The 15,733-nt window shown below is 36.6% G+C and overlaps 1 protein-coding gene across 1 annotated transcript in view; it reads left to right on the top strand.

Moving 5' to 3' along the window:
• LOC118526094 (serotransferrin-like) overlaps positions 1-15,733 on the top strand; it is a 55,300-nt gene that overhangs the window by 33,329 nt on the left and 6,238 nt on the right. Inside the window, 5 exon segments of the mRNA XM_036077090.2 lie at positions 410-504; positions 1,338-1,415; positions 5,032-5,114; positions 9,554-9,690; positions 10,949-11,003. Of these exon segments, the coding sequence (XP_035932983.1) occupies positions 410-504; positions 1,338-1,415; positions 5,032-5,114; positions 9,554-9,690; positions 10,949-11,003 (448 nt within the window).

Here is a 15,733-nt window from a genome sequence, read left to right as displayed (position 1 = left end):
TAAGATTGCACTTGAGAAGTCCACGATCAGCAGACACGGAAAGGTTGACAGTTGATAGTGGCAGGCACTCAGTGGAGTCCCTAATGATAGAGTAGGCAGTTAGTTAGACATGAGCTGGAGGCAAGGACGTTGATAAATAGGTTACACATTAGAAGCCTGGGGGCACAACATCACACATTTATGGGGAATCCAAGAACCCAGACCTCCATTCACTCAGCGCAGACTCTCCCACCGGTAACACTAACAACAACAGTAACGATTATAATGGTGGTAAAAACAATAAAAGTTAAGTTCCAGCTGAATGAGGTGTTCTGTGATAGACTTCTGTTAATTTCCCTACCCCAACCACCATACAGGCGTACTATTGATGATCAAGGCATAATTTTGGTTGTTTTTCTCTATTCCACAGTGTTCTGGAAGTTCATCCGGAGCAGAAGGAGCAGTCAAAGAGCTGTACTTCTTGTTGGCCTATGTGACTCTGGGAAGACATTGCTCTTTGTCAGAGTAAATGTTTTGATTTAAACCTCTTCTAAAGTTGATAGGAAATGTTAGGCCATCCCATTATTCCTGTGAGGTCATAGTTCATTTTGGAAAGGAAGCTGATGCTCACAATTGGGGAGTTAATTCTTCATTCACTTGGAAAGACTTGAAAAACTTGAAAAGGCTCTTGAAAAATTCATAAACTGGAATTTCTTGACCATTTCTATTTTCTTGCACTTGCCAGATACTGACATTTAGTCCTTGTCCCATTTAAGGGTTTTACGTAACTACTTTCATGTGGTTGCCAAGGATGCTGAAGAGATAGAAGACAGTGATCTGTATAGGGTGTATAATTCTTGTGTAACAAACTCGTCTGAGAACTTGTCAAAGAAGTTTTTTAAAAGGTTGATTCTTTGACATATTGGGCTACTTAGCCATGTTTTCACTAATATTTAATCTGTTTAGTATTTTAAACGATTTTTTGTTATGGAGAGTAGCAGAGGTTTTCTTATTATTCCTTTTGAGGGGATAAATTATTTCCTTTCCACTACAGAAAAATAATTTGTAATCATTTGTGATGATTAAAATGTTTATGGAAGTTTGGTGAATTTGGCCACTAACCATTTGAAACTAGGTTTTTTGTTTTTGTTTTTGTTTTTCATTGTGAAGAGGGGAATGAAGATGCAATGAATTAGATTTTTCTACAAGGAAAAAACAATATCGTCCTTTTCAGTTGTTGCAAGCAACATTCATTTATTTGACCTGACCCATTGGAAAGTTATAACAAAATTAATCTCTTTAGGTTTGCTATTTATGTATTTATCCTGATCTTCCTCAAATTGTTTTTTGTTTTATAGTTGTTAACTGGCCTTTACAGAGATACTCAGACTTCTATCACCGACAGCTCTGCTGTGTACAGAGTCAACAATACCAGGGTAAGGGGTTTGTAGAATATTGGGAGTCTGACAATTTTACTTTACTTTGGTGTGTCAGGAAAGGACATTTGTAGGATGAATTAGTCTGAGGGTGTAGGTACCATTCATAGCTTATTTTTATGGATAAATAGAGTCCATGTGACAAATTCTGCTTTCGGCCATCCAAGCAATGGTTTTAATCATGCCATCCCCTGTTTTATTGTACTTCATGCACACTGATGTTACATCACATTTTACTAGTTTTTGTTGCTATGTCTTCTCTCCAACTTTACCATGAGTTTTTGAGGGTGAGCATTAAACCTTTTCCTTTATATTTTGAATAGGTAATATATGTATATGGGACAAAAATTCAAAAGGTTAAAAAGAATATTCAGTGAAAAGTAATTTTGCCTTTCCTGTCCCTGCTAGGTCTTCTCCTTAGAGGCAATAACTTATTTTCCTGTGGACCCATCAGATGGTCTCTGCATATGCAAACATATCTGTGTATCTGTTAATTTTTTTTTTAAAGATTCTATTTTTAAGTAATCTCTTCACCCAACATGGGGCTTGATCCCACAACCCCGAGAACAAGAGTCTCATGCTATGCCAGCTGAACCAGCGAGGCACCCCAATTATTTTCTTTTTAACACTTGGTCTGCCCACTGTTTTTTGTTTGTTTGTTTTTTAAAGATTTTATTTATTTGACAGAGAGAGACACAGCGAGAGAGGGAACACAAGCAGGGGGAGTGGGAAAGGGAGAAGCAGGCTTCCCGCGGAGCTCGATCCCAGGACCCTGGGATCATGACCTGAGCTGCAGGCAGACGCTTAATGACTGAGCCACCCAGGCACCCGTTTGTTTGTTTTAAAGATTTATTTATTTATTTGAGAGAGAGAAAGAGAGAGAGAGAGAACCCATGCAGCAGGAGGAGGGTGGAGAGAAACTCCAGCAGACTTCCTCCTGAGCATGGAGCCCGACCTGGGGCTGGATCCCAGGACCCTGAGATCAGGACCTGAGCTAAAACCAAGAGTTGGGTGCTCAATCCACTGAGCCACCCAGGTGCAAATGTTTTGTTTTGTTTTTTTAACAGTGTGACTGATACAGTTGGGTTGTTTTGTTTTTCTCCCTCATTTGTACACATAGTACTACCTGGTTGATTTGTGAGCTACATAGTATTCCATTATGTAGCTGTACCATTCAATTAAGTTCTTATTTAATAAGAGCTCTATTAACAAACATTTAGTTTGTTGGTATAATCTTTTGCTTTTACAATGTTACATTGGACATGTTAAAGAGTATACATGAGTATATTTCAAAAATACCAGTAAGGAACAGTAAGGAATCATGAGAAGGACTTTTTATGTACCTATGTAGCTCCAGAATGTGGATAGTGACTGCCAAGTTGATTGCAATGAATAATAAGTATTTGGTGAGTGGAAGAAAGGCTGGGGGGATGGTTGGAGGGGTAGATGTATAGATGGATGAATCAGAATGGTTATCCTAGAGACCTTTTCTCCTTTTGTTTGCCCCCAGCCCCCTTTTCTGGTGCCTCCAGAATTAAACATTATAAACAAAGATAAAGAGACATTCTTCTAAATGTCTTACAGATATTTTTTGCTTTTTTCAGTAATGGTACTCTTTCTAGCCCAGTCCTTTTTAAATTCCCAAAATTTTAGATTTTGAAAGTTCAGGTTTGGGAGAGCTTGAATTCTTGGGGGACTTGTGCCAGATTTTTTAAGTGGGATATTCCAGGGTATACTTTAGACCTGTACTTTCCAATGGAATAGCCGTTGGCTATGTGTGACTATTGAGCACCTGAAATGTGACTAGTCCAAATTGAGGGGTGCTCTAAGTGTAAAGTATACACCAGATTTTGAACTTGGAATGAAAAGTAAAACATCGGGGCACCTGGGTGGCTCAGTCGTTAAGCGTCTGCCTTCGGCTCGGGTCATGATCCCAGGGTCCTGGGATCGAGCCCCGCATCAGGCTCCCTGCTCCGTGGGAAGCCTGCTTCTCCCTCTCCCACTCCCTCTGCTTGTGTTCCCTCTCTTGCTGTGTCTCTCTCTGTCAAATAAATAAATAAAGTCTTTAAAAAAAAAAGTAAAATATCAACGATTTCTTGATTTTTTTACTTGTTAAAAAGATATTTTAGATATGTTGGGTTAAATATATATTATTAAATTAATTTTTATCTTTTTACTTTTTTAATATGGCTTTTGGAAAACTTAACGTTACATATGAGACTTGCATATTTTTATTGAAAATGTAGGGGCGCCTGGGTGGCTCAGTCAGTTAAGCAGCTGACTCTTGATTTTAGCTGAGGTCATGATCTCAGAGTTATGAGATCGAGCCCTGCATAGGGCTCTGTGCTAGGCATGGAACCTGCTTGAGATTATCTCTACCTTTCCCTCAGCCCCCACCCCCTGCCTGCTCATGCGTGCTCTCTCTAAAAAAAAAAGATAAAGAAAATGTAGAACATTCCTCCCTTCTTTTTTTACTCCTCCCACCCCCCCACCCTCATATGTTTTAGATGTAGTCTCTCTCTCTCTCTCTCTCTCAAGTTAGTAATGTATCTAGTAATGTGTCTTTCTGAATTGTTTAGAGTGGTGTAGTGCTAATTATGAAATGTGGTAATGGGTCCTAACCTGAGATCCCTAGACTCTTACCAGTATTTTTTTTTTAAGCTAGCATACATCATATTCTTACCCATTAAAGACTGCACAGAATAAGTAACAGGTCATAATGAATTCGGCTGTAATTATGTTAGATCTGTGCATGATCCTGACTCCCTCCTGCTGAACAGTGGTTAAGGCTGGCTATGGATAAGGTAGAACATCTGAGAAATGTTCATGGACCTGAAAAGTGTACCAGGATTATACCCGAGAGTCTTACTGAGCATAGCCACATCCACATTGAACCTGAGCTCAAGAAGGAAGGCCTGGAGTGAATAGCTCTTAAGGGAGTGTTTAATGAGTCAGCTCAGTATGGGCACAATACTTCCCTGTTTCAGTGATTGACATAAAATATTGGCAGTTGGAACAAATAAACGGTGGGTCTAGTCGGCAGATATTTAAAAATTAAATTACAGTGGACACATAAAGGGATGTTTTGTTGTTACAGAGATTGGGGATCCCTGTAATGGTAACATGCTATATGATAAAGTGTAGGTCTCCTGTTATATTATTTAGTTTGTGAATATTTACTACTATTTTCACATGTTTTTGTTTTTATTCATACTAATGTATTTCCCCAGCCTCAGGTGGACTGCACTTTCCTGACTCCCCCAGACAGGGTCAATTTCTCACGTACCCTTGGAACATTTATCAAAATTGTAACTTTACATTTATTTGTAATTTTACATTGTGTTGATCTTTCTGATTATATTATAAACCCTGTTGGAACAGGGATTATGTCTGTTTGTGCTCACTGTTAAATCCCTGGAGCCTCTACTCATGATTTATAAATAGAAGAGGCTTTGTGAACATTTGTTTGGTTCTTTAATTAATTACGGTGAACATTTTTTTGATTCATTAATAAAATGGACACCGTTCTGGTACCTGAAATCTCGTATGAGAAGTTTATGTTGTGAATGTGAATCAAGACCAAAATGTCATTTAATGTTATTGCTGCTATCCTTAGGCCACTAGCCTGACCTTGATTGATCTCCCTGGCCATGAGAGCTTGAGACTTCAGTTCTTAGAGCGTTTTAAGGCTTCAGCCAGGTAAGTAGGATTTGGAGTGAACTTGCCTGAATTTGTATATCAAAGCCACACATACTTGCTCTGGTGGTATCCCCCTCCTCTATGGGGGAAAGAGCATGGACCTTGGGGACAGCCATTTCTGCAAGCCCACCTTTACTAGGATTTTATGAGGATTATATGAGATAATGTTTGGAAGTGTTTCTCAAGAGTGTTTAGAAAGTGTTAACCTTCACCATGTTAGTAAATTTTTCATTTACTTTGAGGATAAATTTTAATAACGTGTAGAACTATTAAAATCCGAAAAAGGAATTTGAAAGCTAGGTGAGATCCTAGAAGCTATTTAAATCCAACATTATATATTTATGTTCTTAAATTACCTAAATTTAGTGCCTCAAAAGTACAGAACACTATTTTCATGTGTCTTTTACTATTGTCCTAGTGTTACTCTTCTTAAAACTCTTGTGCTTCAGTTGAAGATGCTTGATTCTTGTTTTGTCTCTAACACTGATAAGAACTTAAGAGGAAAATCAATATGCCACATTTCATTGATTTTTTAATACCATATTTCATTGATTTTAAGGCATTTTAATATCTATGAAATTAGAATGCTAGTTACGGTTGTTTGTGTCATAGTTTAATTGGCAGCATTTTCCTTTTCTTAGTTGTACTTGAAATAATAATGTGTCTTTTAATTGGTGGAACCTTAGGTTTGATGGAATGAGGCAGTTGTTTCTTTCCTTATTTTTGAAGGTATCTTGACTTATATTTTGTTGTTGCTTCCTTGCCCACAAGATGGTGGTGATGAGCAATCTGTCTGTTGTGTGAATTTTTTAAAAAATAGACTGTTTTTTAGGGCAGTTTTAGGTTCACAGCAAAATTGAGCAACAGGTCCAAAGATTTCCTGTATTACTCCCCACTCCACACACATGCATAGCCTTCCCTATTTTAAGCATCCTTCACCAGAGTGGTTCATTTGTTACAACTGATGAACCTCTTAACACTGACACATCATAATCATTCTGAGTCTGTGTTTTATATTAGGATTCACTCTTGGTGTTGTACACTCTACGGATTTGAACAAATGTATAATGACATGTATTCACCATTTATAGTTTCATACAGAGTATTTTCACTGCCCTAAAAATCCTCTGTGTTCTGCTCATTCATCCTTCTGTCCCCTAACCCCTGACAGCTACTCATCTTTTTTAAGTCCCCATATTTTACCTTTTTCAGAATGTCATATAGTTGGAATCATACAGTAGGTTGCCTTTCAGATTGGCTTCTTTTACTTACTGATATATATTCAAGTTACTTCCATGTTTTTTTCATTGTTCAATAGCTCATTTCTTTTTAGTGCTGGATAATATGTCATTGTCTGGATGTACCACAGTTTATCCATTCACCTACTTAAGGACTTCTTGGTTGCTTCCAAGTTTTGGCAATTCTGAATAAAGCTGCTGTAAACATCTGTGTGCAGGGTTTTGTGTGGACATAAGTTTTTGGGTGAATATCAAGAACTGCAATTGAGGAATCATATGGTAAGAGTATGTTTAGTTTTGTGAGAAATTGCCAAACTGTCTTCCAAAGTGGCTGTACCATTTTGCATTCCCACCAGCAATGTATGAGGGTTCCTGTTGCTCTGCATCCTCACCGGCATTTAGTGTTGTCAGTGTTCTTGATTTCAGCCATTCTAGTACATAACATAGTGATATCGAACTTCTTTAAGTTGCATTTCCCTGATGACACTGATAGGATGTGGATCATCTCTTCATATACTTATTTGCTGTCTATAGATCTTGTTTGGCGAGGTGTCTGTAAAGATCTTTGACCCGTTTTTTAATTGGGTTGTTTTTTATTGTTGAGTTTTAAGAGTTCTTTGTATATTTTGGATAACAGTTCTTTATCAGATTTATCTTTTGCAAATATTTCCTCCCAGTCTTTGGTTCATCTTTTCATTCTTTCGATGGTGACTTTTGTAGAGCAGAAATTTTTATCTTTAATAAAGTTCAGTTTATAGATTTTTTTCCCATGGGTTATGCCTTTAGCGTTGTATCTAAAAAATCATTGCCAGACCCAAAATATCTAGATACTCTCCTGTGTTCTCTCTCAGGAGTTTTATGATTTTGTGGTTTACATTTAGGTAAGTGATCCATTTTGAGTTAATTCTTGTGAAAAGGATATGGTCTGTATCTATTTATTGTATATATTCATTTTTTTTTTTTTTGCATGTGGATGTTTATCTGTTCTAGCATCATTTGAAAAGATTATCTTTGTTCTATTTTACAGATCTTACTTAACAATGAGGTTACATTCTGATAAACCTATAGTAAATTGAAAATATCTCAAGTTGAAAATGCCTTTAATACACCTACCAGATGTTGTAGCTTAGCCTAGCCTACCTTACATGTGTTCAAAACACTTACGTTAGCCTACGGGTGGGCAAAATCATCTAACACAAAGTCTATTTTATAGTAAAGTGTTGAATATCTCAGTGTAATTTGTTGAATACTATACTAAAAGTAAAAACCAGAATGGTTCTGTATATTAGGTGCTTACCCTCCTGACCCAGTGCCTGACTGGGAGCAGTGGCTCACTGCTGCTGCCCAGCATCACATGAGATTGTGCTGCATATTGCTAACCCAGGAAAAGATTAAAATTTAAAATCGGAAGTATGGTTTCTATTGAATGTGTATTGCTTTCGCACCATTGTAAAGTTAAAAAGTTGTAAGTTGGGGACCATCTGTACTGCCTTTCCTCCTTTGTCAAAGATCACTTATCACTTGACCAAATACATAGCGGTCTCTTTCTGGACTTTATTCTGTTCTACTGATCTCTTTTTTCATCAGGACCATGCTATCTTGATTACTAAAGCTTCATAGTAAGTTGGGCAGTGTCAGTCCTCCAGCTTTGCTCTTCAGTATTGTGTTGGCTATTCTGGGTTCTTTGTCTTTCCATATAAACTACAGAATCAGTCTGTCAACATCTGCAGAATAAGTTGCTGAGGTTTTGATTAGAATCTATAGATCAAGTTGGGAAGAACTGACATTTTGAAACTGTTCAGTCTTCCTATCCGATTGTGGGATATCTCTGTTTATCTAGTTCTACTTTGATTCTGTTGATCAGTTTTGTAGTTTTCCTCATATAGATCTTGTACATATTTTATTAGATTTATACCAAAGTTTCAGTTTTGGGGGGATGATAATATAAATGGTATTGTATTTTTAATATTTTGGTGTTGTGGTTGCTGTTTTTTACTGCTGTAGGATATGAAAGCCTCTCTCCAGAATGGGTTCATATTTCCTTCTGTTGGGGACCCTCAGAGTTCATTGAGTCTGGCCCCGTTTTTATATAAATCTTTCTGCATCTTACACCACAAAAGAGTGTAAATTCATTACCCGCCCCCCCCATCTGTGTGGCACAGGAGGCCTGGTATTTCAGTTCCTCTTGGATTATTTTCCCACACCCTGCTCCACTAGATAGCTTTTAAGTTGTAAGTTTCGTACAGGGGGTTCAGTTCCAGCTCCCCGACTGCATGTTGGCCATTGCTCATTTCCAGCCACACCGGAGTATTCAAAGCCTGGTCCCTGGAGTCTGTTATCTGCTCTTTTTCCTGGACTGCTTTGCTTTAGCTTTGATACCTCTTTATTTGTGGCACATGAGGATTCTCACTGTTGCTGCCTTAGGTTGGGCCCTACCAGGTCACTCTGCTTCTAGTTTGGTTACCCTCTTAGATTTATCTGTCTTCCATTAAGCACCAATATTCTTTGTAACAGAAAGGCACAAACTCTGTAAGTCAGTGTGTCATTCCCTTTTGCTGCCTGATTTCTACCCTGTGTACCAGCCTACCTTGAGTTCCCTAGGCCATGCTGTTCTACTCCTTTGTGCTCTGCACATACTACTTTCCAGACAGTCTGTGTCCCAATTTTTTGTCTGGCTAAAATTCAGCCCAGTTGTTGACATCCTCCTTTAAAATCATCTTGACCTGTTCTCATGTAAATGGTCTTCCTCTTTGTTCCTGTTATAACAGGTGCATAGGTCTGTTTTAGCATTTTATCACACAGTTTTGTATATGATGATTTCCTGGTCTTTGAGGGCAGGCATGATTTCCTTTTGTCTTTTTGGATCAGTCATTGATATACGGTAACAATTAGTAGTCCTTTGTTTTTTGTTGTTGTTGTTTTTGCATTTTTGTAAAACTTGATAAAAAATAGTATTTCAAACTGTACAGTCACCAGAAGTACACAGTTACCAAAAATGCACACACTTCACTTGGCATCTCCTCAGTAGTCCTTTGTTAAGTGAGTATTTGTATGGTGTGATTACATGTGTGCACACTTGCATGTGAGTCTGCTGTGTGTTATTCATTAGGATTGAATTGGATGAAATTAAGAATATAACTTTTCAATATAATGCTGCACTACTGCATGCTTACATGCTGGTTTTTCTTTCTCCCCCTCCAGGGCTGTTGTGTTTGTTGTGGACAGTGCAGCCTTCCAGCGAGAGGTGAAAGATGTGGCAGAGTTTCTGTACCAAGTCCTCACTGACAGTATGAGTCTGAAGAACACACCATCGTTCTTAATCGCCTGCAATAAGCAAGGTGCCATCATGTTTTCCAGCAATAATAACTGAGATTTTTCTGGGATTGCACTAAGAGCTAATATAGTTATCTACAGTTGTTATTATTGAGGATAAGAGACAATTGTTAAGGAACTGTGAAGGATTTTAAATCTTAAAATTGTTTATATATCTGCATTTTCATTAGTTTTACCAGGCTGTTCTAAGGAGTAACTATCACCAGTTTTTCTTTGATACAGTGTTTTGCATTTCACAAAATTATGAATCATTTTACTTTATTTACCAAGTTAAGTTTGTCAGATTGACAGTATGTCCTATCACACACAATTGTGGAGGGCCAGGGGGGAGTCTCTCCTTTCAAACAAATTTACCTTCCAGCACGTTTTATCAAGGGGGGTTTGCATAAGTTGTGTTTACTTTAACCTCATAACCATTAAACATTTTCTATCACACCCGATAAAACTAGGCTTCAGTTTCATTACCTCTAACATAAGATAAACTAGTTGATTTTACAGTCTACTTTCAGATTAAAATTCTGATTCTACAAAGAGCCCAGTGCATTGCTTAGAAGTGATCAGGTAGTAATAACCCTAACAATACCTAATCCGGAATTGGTGTTAGGATCAATACCTGGCCTCTCTGTTTCTTCTCTTTGGTATAGGAAGAGAAGGTAATATTTATTTGGCTTTTGCTGGGTGCCAAACCAGTGTTCCTCTCTTACCAAGGTGCACTTGAGTGACTTACCATCTTAGTATCAGCTGGGAATGTGCTTAGTTTACTTTTATATGACAAGTAGGATATTTCTGTCAGAGTGAAGGCTCTTGTTACAATCAAAAAGCTGGTAGGTTTTCTTTCTGTTACACTGGCTGGACTTATATATATGTTGATTTAAGAGGTTTGTAAGATGTAGAAAACTTTCATGAAAGAGCTAATCAATTTTAGGGATATGAGCTTAATACATTTATAAGCATTATTGTAGGAAAACCCATACATGAAAATTATAAAGCTTACTTTGGTAGTTAAGCTACTAATGGTAACAAGTTCTTTAGGAAAAAAGGGAAAAGAAACTTATTGGTTTAAATTGGAATTTTCCATATGTGCAAGAAGTCTTTTTTATGTGTGTGTGTGAGTAAAGTGTTAGAAGTTTATTAAGTGAAGATACAGAAAAAGCTCTCAAGAGTGAGAGGGGTCCTGACAGGGTTGCCCTCCATATGTGCAAGAAGTCTTGGGAAAAGACCCTTTCTGGTTTAAACTATAACAGTGTCTTCATTTCTTTACAGACATTACAATGGCAAAATCCGCAAAGTTAATTCAACAGCAGCTTGAGAAAGAACTGTGAGTATGAATAAATCATATTGATTAATGTATATCTTAAAACTTAGGAAATATGAATATACTGCTTAAGGTCTTCGGTTGTGTATGATTACCATAGCCCAAATAGTGTGAAATATATTTGTTAAATAATTGACAAAAGAATTAGTGGAATTCTAAAACGCATCAGTGGGATGTTTATGGATATTTTAAAAATTTGTGGAAAGAAGATCTCAGGTTTATTGAGACCATAAGCTCAATTCATTTTCCCACTATTTCTAGTTCATTTGTAGTAGATATGAAAGGTTTTAGAAACTAAAAAATTTGAAAGCCATGGAAATTTTTGTTGACAGAATAAGAAAGGAACTCTTTAGAAAAATTTAAAAACCTATTATACTATTTTATAGCTTATTTTTATTATTTTCCAGCTACATTGCAATATTATTTAGCTTGATTTTAGTGTTTAAAAATTTGTAAAGTGAGCTATAGCCTTTTGAGTTTTAAGAAATCTAGCATGTCTGTCCTCTGCCAGTTTGTAAGAGCTAGCTAAAGCTTGCTTACGCAGGAGCTACCATCAACATTATAATGAAGCAAGCTAGGTTTTCTTGTTGCTGTTGTGTAGACTTTTTTAAAAATTATAATTATTATTAAAAGAATCTAATGAGGAAAAATTGTATAAATACAACTTTGAGGGGCACCTGGGTGGCTCAGTTAAGTGTCTGCCTTCAGCTCAGGTCATGATCCTGGAGTCCCAGGATCAAGCCCCATGTCCAGCTCCCTGATCAGCGGTGAGTCGGCTTCTCCCTCTGCCCTGCCCTCTGCTTGGGCTCTCTCTCAAATAAATAAATAAAATCTTAAAAAAAATAATTCAACTTTGAGCACATTTTTTTCACCACTAGGATTTACTTACTGTTTTATACATTTAACAAGTACCTATAATTCATCTAGTATATGGCAAGCCCTGCATTCAGGATGTGGCTATAGGGGGAAATGTGATGTGGTTCCTATACTCAGGAGCTTAGGGTTTCATGAGAATACTTAAGAATACTCCTGCTCAGGGTGTGCAAACAAGAAATAGTTTTACATTTTTAAAGGGCAGGTAAAAAAATAAGAAAAGTAAAAAATATGTGACAGAAACTAAATGTCACCCATAAGCCCAAAACATTTAATGTATGACTCTTTACAGAAAAATTCTACCGGGCCTGGTCTGTCATTTTCTGTGGTTTCTTTTTTTTTTTTTTCTTCTAATTGAGAATGACATATTTAATTCCATATGCTTTAAACTTTTTAATATATGAATAGAAGAGTAAAGTTAGCTGTTCAATCAGATTTATCAAAGACCTCATGCTTTCAAGTTGAATATCAAAAGAGATTTTTTAAACCCCTTTATGGAGGGGTAATTGATATGTAAAAAACTGTGCATATTTAATGTGTACAACCCCATGCATTTGGGGATAAGTATCCAACTTTGAAAGCATCACCAACATCAAGGCCATAAAAATATCCATTACTTTCCAGAGTTTCCTCCTGCTCCCTTTATTATTTGTGTGTGTTTGTGTGAGAATGAGAGAGAAAGAGAAAAAAAGAGAACGTTTCATGAGAATACTTAAGATTCTAAGTATACAAGGCAGTATTGTTAGCTGTAGACACTGTGCTGTATAGTAGATCTCTAGTACATACTTATTTGCATAACTGAAACTTTTTTAAAAAAAGATTTTATTTATTTGAGAGAGAGAGAGATACGTGAGTATAAGTTGGGGGGAGAGACAGAGGGAGAGGGAGAAGCAGGCTCCTCTCCCTCCATGAGCAGGGAACCTGACATGGGCTGGGATCATGACCTTAGCCGAAGGCAGACGCTTAACGAACTGAGCCACCCAGACGCCCCTGCATAACTGAAACTTTATAACCTTTGACCTAATGGTCAAAGGCTCCCCATTTCTCCCTCCCCCCACCCCAGTAACCACCATTCTACTCTGCTTCTATGTGTTTGTTTTAGATTCCACATATAAGTGTGATCATATATTATTTGTCTTACTGTGTCTGTTATATCACTTAGCATAATGTCCTCTAGGTTCATCCATGTTGTTGTAAATAGTGAGATTTCCTTCTTTTTCAGGGCTGAATAATATTCCACTGTATGTATGTTCCACATTTTCTTTATCCATTCATCCTTTGGTGGACATTTAGGTTGCTTCCGTATATTGGCTATTGTAATAATGCTACAGTGAACATGGGAGTGCAAGTACCTCTTCAAGATCCTGATTTTAATTCCTTTGGATAAATACCCAGAAGTGAAATTGCTGGATCATATAGTAGTAGTTTTATTTGTAATTTTTTGAGGAATCTTCATGCTGTTTTCCATAGTGGATGTACCAATTTACATTCCCACCAACAGTGTACCAGGATTGCCTTTTGTCTGCATCTCCACAACTTAACTTGTTTGTTTTGTTTTAATATTAGTCATTATCTCAGGTGTGAGGTGATATCTCATGGTGGTTTTGATTTGCATTTCCCTGATGATTAGTTATGTTGAGTACCTTTTCATGTACTTACTGGCTATTTGTGTGTCCTCTTTGGAGAAATGTCTGTTCAGAAATGTCCGTCCTTTGTCCATTTTTCAATTGGATTGTTTTTTTGTTATTGACTTGGAGGAGTTCCTTATATATTTTGGATATTAACCCTTATCCGATATATGGTTTGCAGGTATTTTCTCCAGTTCCAGGTTACCTTATTGTTTTACTGATTGTTTCCTTTGCTCTGCATAAGTTACTTCATTTAGCAATCACATTTATGTTTCCTTTTGTTGTCTGTGCTTTTGGTGTCATATCCAAAAACTCATTGCCACAACCCAGGTCACTGAGCTTTTCCCCTGGTGTTTTCTTCTTTGATTTTTATGGCTTCAGGTCTTACCTGTAAGTCTTTAATCCATTTTGAGTTGATTTTTGTGTATGGTAGAAGATAAATGCCTAATTTTATTTTGCATGTAGATATCCAGTTTTCCTGGCACCATTTATTGAAGAGACAATCCCATTGTATATTCTTGTCATTCTTATAAAAGGTTAATTGACTGTATGCATGGGTTTATTTCTTGCCCCTCTACTTTATTCTATTGGTCTATGTGTCTTCTTATGTCAGTTTCATACTGTTTTGGTTACTGTAGCTTTGTTATATAATTTGAAATCTGGAAGTGTGATGCCTCTGGCTTTTTTGTTTTTACTCAAGATTACTTTGGCTCTTATGGGTCTTTTTGTGGTTCCATATGAATTCTATCATTGTTTCTTCTATTTTTGCAAAAAATTCTATTGGAATATTGATAGGTATTACATTGAATCTGTAGAGGGCTTTGCATCATACTGACATTTTAAACAATATTTAATTATTGCAATACAGAACAAGGGATATCTTTTCCTTTATTCATGTCTTCAATTTCTTTACAAATGTCTTATAGTTTTCAGTGTATAGATCTTTTGCCTACTTCATTACATTTATGCTTAAGTATTTTATTTTTGATGCTACTGTGAATGGGATTGGTAATTCTTAATTTCTCTGATAGTTCATTAGTAGTGTATAGAAACATAACTGATTTTTGTATGTTGATTTTGTATCCTGCAACTTTACTAAATTTGTTTAGTAGTTGTGGTTTTTTTGGTGGTGTCTTTAGGGATTTATATACATAAGATTAAGTCATCTGTGAACAGAGATAATCTTACTTCTTTTGGGATTTTCATGCTTTTTCTTTCTTTGCCTAATTGCTCTGTTTAGGACTTCCAGTGCTATGCTGAATAGAAGTGGTGAGAGTGGGCATCCTTGTTTTGATCTTAGAGGAAAAGCTTTCAGCTTTTCATTGTTGAATATGGTATTTTCTGTGGGCTTGTCATATATGGCCCTTATTATTTTGAGCTAAATTCCTTCTGTGCCTATTTTGTTGAGTTTTAATCGTGAAAGGATGTTGATTTTTGTCAAGTGATTTTTCTTTATTGAGATGATCATTACGATTTTTATCCTTCATCCTGTTAATGTGGTGTATCACTTCTATTGGTTTGTGTATGTTGAACTATCTTTGCATCTTGAGTAAATCCCGTTTGATCATAGTGTACAATCCATTTAATATGTACTTTTGGATTTGGTTTGCCAGTATTTTATTGAGGATTTTTATATCTGTGTTCATTAGGTATATTGGCCTATACATTTCTTGTAGTATCCTTGTCTGGCTTGGATATCAGGGTAATGCTGGCCTTGTAAAATGAGTTTGGGAATGTTACCTACTCTTTAATTAGGAAGAGTTTGAGAAGAATTGGGGTTGATTCTTCTTTAAATGTTTGGTAGAATTCACCAGTGAGCCATCTGGTCCTGGGCTTTTCTTTGCTGGTGGTTTTTGATTACTGATTCAGTCTCCTTCCTCATTATTGGTCTGTTCAGATTTTCTATTTTTTCAAGATTCAGTTTTGGTATGTTGTGTGTTTCTAGGAATTTATCCATTTCTTCTAGGTTGTCTAATTTGTTAATAATAGTCTCTTATCCTTTGTATTTCTGTGATATGTTACCCCTTTCATTTCTGATTTTATTAATTTTAGTCTTCTCTCTTTCTCCTTGCTAAAGGTTTGTCCATTTTGTTTATCTTTCAAAAAAACAACTCTTCGTTTCATTGATATTTTCTAGTCTGTATTTCATTTGTTTCTGCTCTGATGTTTATTTTTTCCTTCCTTATGCTAGCTTTCGGGTTAGTTTGTTCTTTTTCTAGTTCCTGGAGGTGT

This window comes from Halichoerus grypus, chromosome 1 (assembly GCF_964656455.1).
Source record: "Halichoerus grypus chromosome 1, mHalGry1.hap1.1, whole genome shotgun sequence".
Lineage (NCBI taxonomy): Eukaryota > Metazoa > Chordata > Mammalia > Carnivora > Phocidae > Halichoerus > Halichoerus grypus.
This window is presented reverse-complemented; position numbering and strand designations above follow the sequence as displayed.